The sequence below is a fragment of the Penaeus japonicus genome, unplaced genomic scaffold, assembly GCF_977035675.1.
Source record: "Penaeus japonicus unplaced genomic scaffold, GWHDUDI00000001_assembly GWHDUDI00000001, whole genome shotgun sequence".
Classification (NCBI taxonomy): Eukaryota; Metazoa; Arthropoda; class Malacostraca; order Decapoda; family Penaeidae; genus Penaeus; species Penaeus japonicus.
In genome coordinates, this window is record NW_028234403.1 from 8,430,190 (window position 1) to 8,439,713 (window position 9,524).

The 9,524-nt window shown below is 36.2% G+C and overlaps 1 protein-coding gene across 1 annotated transcript in view; it reads right to left on the reverse strand.

Annotated features, from left to right (window-relative positions):
• The window catches only part of LOC122247862 (lachesin-like), a 126,681-nt gene that overhangs the window by 35,621 nt on the left and 81,536 nt on the right, over positions 1-9,524 (reverse strand). The window contains exons 4-6 of the mRNA XM_086541532.1: positions 4,904-5,059; positions 3,813-3,941; positions 2,281-2,456 (exon numbers count right to left, since the gene is read on the reverse strand). Of these exons, the coding sequence (XP_086397658.1) occupies positions 2,281-2,456; positions 3,813-3,941; positions 4,904-5,059 (461 nt within the window). The remainder of the gene's footprint in view (positions 1-2,280; positions 2,457-3,812; positions 3,942-4,903; positions 5,060-9,524) is intronic.

Consider the following 9,524-nt stretch of genomic DNA (forward strand, 5'->3'; position numbering starts at 1 on the left):
AGGAGGGGGGGAAGGGGAAGAGGTAGAGGAAGAATAGGAAGAAGATGAAGAGGAAGATGAAGAGGGACAGGAAGAAGACGAAGAGGAAGGGAAAGAGGAGGAGGAAGAAGAAGAAAAAGAAGAGGAAGAAGAAAAAGAAGAAAAGGAAGAGGAGGAGGAGGAGGGAGAGAAAGAGATGGAGGAAGAAAAAAAAAGGTAGAGGGAGAAGAAGAAATAAGAAAAAGAAAAAGAAAAGGAAGATGAAGAAGAAGAAAAGGAAAAGGAAGAAGAAGAAGAAGAAAAGGAAAAGGAAGAAGAAGAAGAAGAAAAGGAAAAGGAAGAAGAAAAGGAGGAGGAAGAGGAAAAGAAAGAAGAAAAAGAAAGAGAAGAGGAAAAGGAGGAGGAGGAGGAGGAGGAGGAGGAGGAAGAAGAGAAAAAGGAAGAGGAAAAGGAAGAAGAAAAACAAGGAAAAGAAGAAGAAGAGGAGGAAGAAGAGAAAGAAAAAGAGGAAGATGAAAAAATAGAGGAAGGATAAGAAAAAAAAAAAAAAGCGAAGAAAATAATGATGATAATAAGTAGTAGTAGCAGCTGTAACAACCGCAATAGTAGTAGTAAACAGAGAAGGACCACATCACCCACACGCCCATTCATAACACTGCGCACATAACATAAAACAACAAGGACAACATAAAACCTCGAGAGAAAAACGTGAAAGAATTCCGGAGAAATATTCATGTTCCAGCGTTTTTTTTTTTTTTTTTTTTATCGGTTGTTGTCCTTTCTTGTTCGTTCTTCGATTTCCTGTTTCTTTTTGACTCTTTTTTTTTCTTTAATTCTATGATTCATCTGCTAACTCATTTTTTTCTTCGTTTCCTTTCTTCTTCTTATGTTTCCTTCGTTCTTTCGTTTCTTTTCTTCTTCTTTCGTTTCCTTTCTTCTTCTTTCGTTTCCTATCTTCATCTTTCGTTTCCTTTCCTCATCTTTCGTTTCCTATCTTCATCTTTCGTTTCCTTTCTTCTTCTTTCGTTTCCTATCTTCATCTTTCGTTTCCCGTCTTCTTCTTTCGTTTCCTTTCCCCCTTCTTTCGTTTTCCTTCTTTATCTTTCGTTACCTTTCTTCTTCTTCCGTTTCCTTTCTTCTTGTTTCGTTTCCCTTCTTCTTCTTTCGTTTCCTTTCCCCCTTCTTTCGTTTTCCTTCTTTATCTTTCGTTACCTTTCTTCTTCTTCCGTTTCCTTTCTTCTTGTTTCGTTTCCCTTCTTCATCTTTCGTTTCCTTTTCTCCTTCTTTCCTTTCCTTTCCCCCCGTCTTTCGTTTTCCTCGCGTATTATTTTGCTCTTCTCGTCTCTTCAGCCGAAAGCTATTACCGTTCAAAAGAAGCATTGAAGTTATTGGTTTTACTCTTATTCGTAAACCCACAAATGGCCAAACTTTGAACACGCTGAACGGACAAGTTTTACGGTGGTATTTCTCCCCCTCTTTTAGGATTTAGTGTTCAACCTTGTTCACTTTATAGACTATTTAAGGGTGTTTTTTTTTTTTTTTTTTTTATCTTATTTACTATCTCCTTTCATCTGTGAAGGGGGAGATAGGAGGAGCTTAAGATTTGGGGGAGGAATTTCTAAACGTTCCGGGGGTGGGGGGATTTGGGGGGGGGGTGGAGGGGGGGGAGCGTTTTCGGTAGATCGTGTAAAGTAATGGAATTGTGTATCCTAAGTCTTCGGAAATAATTACATTGTTATGTGGTTTTATTTTGATTGATTGTCATTCGTATAAAGTAATCACGTAGTTATCATGAAGTTTATTTCATTTTTTTCGGTATGTTGAAATATTTTATGACCGTTTCCCGCAATTTCTATAATTTGAGGAGACATTCTAATGGGAGACCCAGTTATTTACCAAAACATATTTGTCAGATTACTTAAGGTGTAGAGTTGTATTTTATTATATTCTGCATGACAGTTTTCACTCATTTGTAAGAAGCTATGCTGTAATATATAATTTATATCAAATACATGCAAACTTAATCTGATTACACTCACGGCTTATAATCTCTCTACTCGGCTGCACATATACTAAAAGACTTTAGTGTACACAAGTTGTACATACACACATACACACACAAAAAAAAAAAAAAAAAAAAAAACTGTAAACATCCACATCTACAACCCACACACACACACACACAACCCCCCTCCCCACCACACACATACACAACCCCCCTCCCCCTCCCCCCCACACAACCCCCTTCCCTCTCCCTTCCCCCCTCCCCTCCCCTCCCCCCAAACAGACCAACACACTCACCTCACGTATCCGGTCCTGGAGCTGATAAACCTTCTTCTGGTTAACTACAGGCTGGCCATTATCCCGCATCCAGTGAAGGGAGGGCGTGGGCCACCCATCCACGACACAGGAGAAGTTGACCGACCCTCCTAAGGGCGTGGACACCGAGGGGACGCCCGCCCTGACAACTGGCTCGACTGTTGCAAAAGGTGAGGGAAGTGAAGAGGTTTGAGATAGATTTAATTGTCTATTTATAGGCTAGATTGGTTGGTAGGTTTTACTCTACTGGGATTATCCTTGTTGTTATTGTTGTTATTACTATTGTTGTTATCTTTATTATCATTACCCTTATTATCATTATTATCATTATTATTATTATTGTTATCATTATCATTATATTATCATTATCATTATTATAATTATTATTATTATTATTATTATTATCATTATCATTATTACCATTATTATTATTATTATTATTATTATTATTATCATTATTACCATTATTATTATTATCATTATAATAATAATAATAACAATAATAATAATAATAACAATAATCATAATAATAATGATAATAATAATAATAATAATAATAATGATAATAATTATCATTATTGTTATTATCATTATAATTATTACTATCAATGTTATTATTATCTTTATCATTATTATTATTAGTTGATTGTTATTGTTAGTGTTACTGTTACTATTGTTACTACTTTATCATCAACATCGCAAATATAACAATAATAATGAAAATAATACAAACGATAATGATAATAATGATGATAAGGATAATAATTATGATATTGATAGTGATGATACTAGTGACTATTACTATGGTCATTATCATTATCATTATTACTCTTCTTCATCTTCTTCCTTTTTTTCTTATCATTATTATCATTCTTCTTCTTCTTCTTCTTCTTATTATTATTATTACTTTTAATGTTATTATTATTATTATCTTTATTATTATCATTATTATTATTATTATTATTATTATTATTATTATTATTATTATTATTATTATTATCATTATCGTTATTATTATCATTATTATTATTAATATTATTATCATCATTATTATCATTATCATTATTATCATCATTATTTTTATTATCATTATCTTTACCATCATTGATATAATTTTCATTATTATTAGTGTCATTATCATTATTCCTCTTATTATCATTACATTTAACTTAACTAGTATTGCAGTGATCAGCATTATCGTTATCATTATTAAAACTATTATCATTATCATCATTACTATCATCATTATTTAGTTGTTGGTGTTGTTGTCAATACTATCTTTATAATCCTAATCCTAATCATCGTTTTTACTATCATCATTACTATTATTATTACCATCATCATCATCATCACTAATATCATCATCATTCTTATCATTATCATCATCAATATCACCATTATTACCCCTATCACTATCATTGCAATCATACCCATCACCATTACAACAAACACAACAAACAACAAACACAACCAAAGACTAAAAAACAAAAACAAAAGACACGCGATCGCCTTACAGCGCACATTGAGGCGAACCCGCTTGCTAACCGAGGGTGGGACACCGTTATTAGCTATGCACAGGTATGCACCGGCGTCTTCCTTCCTTGCGTGGCGCACAACGAGGGTACTCCCTTTCCACATGGGCTCTGAGGACGAAGGAAGGAGTTAGCATAGACGTGGAATGAAAAACGGTGTGGTGTTTAAAGGTATAAGTCATGTTATGGTTCGTTACGTTGATTAAGGTTGCGTCTTGTATATATATATATATATATATATATATATATTATAATATATATATATATTTTTATATAATAATATATACTCATTATATATATATATATATAAATATATTTATAGTATAATACTATATATATATATATATAATATATAATGAGAAATATATATGTCTATATATATTCTCTATATATTATATAATATAAATATTATATATATATATAGTATATATACATATATATATAATATATATATATATATGCAGACGTATAATATATTGAATTTTCATATATGAGTAGAGAGTAGATGCATAATAACATTACATACATACCATACATACATACATATCATACATACATACCATAACATACATACATACATGTTATACTTTATATATATATTCATATAAACGTAAGTAAATTGGATTACATAAGAGCGAGCGAAACTCGAAGAAAAGAGAGAGAGAGAGCGAGGGGAGATAGAGAGGGAGAGAGGGAGAGAGAGAAGAGAGGAGGAGAGAGAGGAGAGAGAGAGAGGAGTGAAGGAGTGGATGACGGAGAGAGAGAGAGATGGAGAGGGAGGATGGAGGGAGATGAGGAGGAGAGGAGAATGAGAGTGGAGAGAGGGAAGTGAGATGAGATGAAGGATGATTTTGTTCGGAGAAGAGTAGAGAGAGAGAGAGGAGAGAGAGAGTCCAGAGAGAAAGACGGGCACTCACACGACCACCCACACACACACACACACAAACACACACGCACACACACAAACACACAGACACACACAAACACACACACACACACACACACACACACACACACACACACACACACGTACACACAGACAAACAGATCGTTAGGCAAAGAACAAACTTCACCTTGCTGTCCCGGTAACCGTATAAGGCGTGCATCCTCTCGGCGCCAAAGAATCGTGGGCGTGGGCGTGCCTGTAGCCCCACAGGATAATCTCGCTTCTTCCCCTTCCTTCACTTCGACGTCAGGGCTACTGTGGGCGTCCTGGATCGTGGGCGGCACTAGAAGACCAAAGGTTAGAGTGACAAGAAGTGTTCTGGGAAAGGATGTCGGATTGTGATTTTAATCTCCGTTGTGTTTATGATTTTTTTTTTTTTGGGGTGGTGGGGGTGGTGGGGGTGGTGGTGGGGGGTGAAGGAGGGGTTGGGAGGGATGGTAGGCAAGATAGATAGATGGATCGGTTGATAGAAAGATAGATAGATAGATAGATTGATAGATAGATAGAGAGAGAGATAGATTGATAGGTAGATAGAGTTAGATTGGTATATATAGATAGAAATAGTTATATATATATTATGTATATTATATATATATATATATTATGTATATTATATATATATATTATGTATATTATATGTATATATATATATATAGTTAGTTAGTTAGATAGTTAGTTAGATAGAGAGATAAATAGGCAGACATACAGATAAATAGATATATGATAGATGTGTAATAAAGATAACAATGATTATGACAATGGTAATGGTAATGACGAAGATAATGAATATGATAATGATAATGATTAAAGTAATAATAACAACAATAATAATAGTAATTATAACAGAAATAATAATGATAGTAATGATAAGAAAAATAATAATAATAATTATACTAATAACGATGGTGATACTATGAATAATAATAATAGTAATGCTAAAAGCAATAAAAATAACAACCATCACCACCGCTATCACCATCACTATCCCATAATCATCACCATCATCACCATCCCCATCACCATCACCATCATCATCACCACCACCATCCCCATCCCCATCCCCATCCCCATCCCCATCCCCATCCCCATCCCTATCCCCATCCCCATCCCCATCCTCATCCTCATCCCCATCCCCATCCCCATCCCCACCCCCATCCTCATCCTCATTCCCATCCTCATTCCCATCCCCATCCCCATCCCCATCCCCATCCCCATCCCCATCCCCATCCCCACCCCCATTCCCATCCCCATCCCATCAACACCCCTATCCCCATCCCCATCCCCACCCCCATCCTCATCCTCATTCCCATCCTCATTCCCATCCCCATCCCCATCCCCATCCCCATCCCCATCCCCATCCCCATCCCCATCCCCATCCCCTTCCCCATCCCCATCCCCCTCCCCATCATCATCACAGAACCTCATACAAGAAAAAGATAGAACAAACGAATAACACCGAGGGCGTGTGAGGGTGAATGCGCTCTCCCATTCACAGGAGCCTCATTCAGTTGTCCTGTTATTCTTTCCCCCTTTTTTCCCCTCACTCCGTTGCTTAGGGAAAGAAATGTTCTTCAGTTTAGAATAGCTTGATTCTTTTTTTTCTTTTCTTTTTTTTCATATATATTCTTTGTGAGACGTGTGCGCGGGGTGGGGGGTGTTCGTGGTATGGTTATTGTATGGTAAAGAGCGATAGAGAGAGAAAGAGTGAGTGAGAGAGAGAGAGAGAGGGAGAAATGAATAAACGAGCGAGGGGGAGAGAGATGAGAGCGAGAGAGCGAGAGAGGAGAAGTGGAGAGTGAGGATGTGGGTGAGTGTGAGGAGAGAGAGAGAGAGGAGACTTTAGAGAGAGGGAGAGAGCGTTGAGAGAGAAGAGACGAGACAGAGAGAGGAGAGGAGGAGAGTGAGAATGAGATGAGAGATCTGAGGATGGACGTGAGAGAGCGGATAGATGAGAGAGAGAGAGAGAGAGAGAGAGAAAGAGAGAGAGAGCAGGATAGACAGATTGATAGGTAGATATATAGGTAGATAGATAAATCGAGAGAGTGAGAGGGAAGGAGGGAAAGAGATAGATAGATAGATTGATAGACAGATAAATAGATAGATAGATAGAGAGAGAGAGAGAAAGAGAGAGAGGAAGAAAAATGAGAGAAAGAAAAAAAATAACTTCACCCTAAAAAAAAACAAAAAAAAAAACAGAATTCCCACGAAGGACTGAATTAAACAAAATATAAAACTTATATCTAATCCAGAACAAGTAATACACAGAACAAACCATTACAAAAAACAAAAACAAGAAAACAAACAAACAAAACAAACAAACAAAAAAACGAATACAATCTTAGACCTATCCTTGTACAAGACTAGCCTAAGACGCAAGATACAATAACAGGTTCTAATGCCAGACGATACATCATGGGAAGTGACACGCCTAAATCCTACATAGGATGGGGTCGACGAGGAGGATAGAATTCGATCATATATCCTGGAGGATCCTAACGAGGAATTCCTTTATGCAAATCTTATAGGGTATCTAAGATAATGGAGGAGAGGTGATTCAAGCGCTGATGTCAAGGATGTATGTATTTTTTTTTCTTTTCTTTTTTTTCTTTTAAAGGATTCCTTAGCATTGAGAGGTGTTTGTGGTGATGTTATTAGAGGTACACTTTACACACGTTTTGTTGATTATTATTATTATTTTATCTATTTATTTTTTTCATCATTTTCCTCCTTCTAATTCTCACTCTTGTATTTTCTTTCTCTTTGTTTTTGTCTCATAGTCTGACGTATAACTTTTTTTCTCTTTTACTTCATCTCTTTCTCTCTCTCTCTCTCTCTATCTCTCACTCTCCCTCTCTCTTTCTCTCTCTACCTCTCTCTCTTTCTCTCTCCCTCTCCCTCCCCCCTCTCATTTCCCTCTCTATCTCTCTCTCCCTCTCCCTCTACCACCTCTATCTCTATCTCCCCCTCTCCCTCGCCCTCTCTCTCTCTCACTCCCTCTCTCTCTCTCTCTCTCTCTCCCTTTCTCTCTCCCTCTCTCTCTCACTCTCTCTCTCTCATCAAATCTTTTCCTTCCTCTTCTTTCTCCAAATAATTAACAAATACAATCACGAGACTCTCTCGACCCTGAGCTGTTAAATAAACCAAATGTTACTAAAGTGGCGTCAGACGGTGGAGGCAAAACAGAAATCCGCTGTACAGATTTCAGATATTTATAGCACACACCTGTCTTTGTAAATGTGTATGTATTTGGGTGGGCGTGTGTGTGTTTGTTTATATATGTATGTGTGTGTGTGTGTGTGTGTGTGTGTGTGTGTGTGTGTGTGTGTGATTACAGCACATACACATACACACACACACACACACACACACACACACACACGCAAACACACACACACACACACACACACACACACACACACACACACAACGACACACACACACACACACACACACACACGCAAACACACACACGCAAACACACACAACGACACACACCTACAGGTAAAGCGAAGGAGGAAGGGGACCAGGGAGAGAAGTGGCCAGCTTGCACTAATGTCTTTTATTTACATGTAGATCGAATGCGCGAGAAGGGGAGGAAAAACAAGTTGAGAGTGACTGAGAGGGGGAGAGAAAGATGGGGAGCTAGGAAGACGGAAAAAAAGGGAAACACACACACACTCACACACACACACACACACACACACACACACACGGAGAAACACACACGTGCACACACACATTTACAAAGACTTGTGTGTGCTATAAATATCTGAAATCTGTAAAGTGGATTTCTGTTTTTCCTCCGCGTCTATTGCAGATCACGTAACATCTGGTTTATATATATACATACATACATACATATATACATGCACACCCACACCTACAATATATATATATATATATATATATATATACTGTATATATTATTGTATATATTTATACATATTATATATATATATATATATATAGCTATATATTATAATGTATTATATATCTATATATATATATATATTATATATGTGTGTGTATGTGTGTTTGTGTGTGTGTTTGTTGTGTGTGTGTCTATATATTTATATATATATATATATAATATATATAGATATATATATATATATATTTATATTGTATATATTATACAGTGTATACTATACATACATATAATTTATATATATATATATATATATATATATATATATATTATATATATATGTTATATATATAATCTATTAATCTATCTCAAATCTCTCACTTTCCTCCTCTCTATCTCTCTCTCTCTCTCTCTCCTCTCTTCTCTCTCTCTCTCACCCACACCACACACAAATCCCCGCACACACACACACACACACACACAACACACACATATATATATATATATATATATATATATATATATATATATATACTAAAAGAAAGATATGTCGACAGCAACCACATTTATATTTAAACATAGATGAATAGACAGACAGACAGACAGACAAGCAGAAAGAGAGAGAGCCTGTGTATAGATAGATAGATAGAGGGCGGAAGAAAGGTAGTGGATCGGAGAGAGAGGAAAAAACAACGATAACTAATCAAAAACATCACAAATAAGGGTGACGGCACAGAAAGATTGGATAAAAATTGAATTAAGGAATTGGATAAATATTAAAAAAAAAGTTTACGAGCTGTGATTAATTACCGATAATATAAAAGGAGAGGTAAAGGAGTTGTTAGGATTAGGATGATGGAGGAAAAAGAGAGGTGAAGGA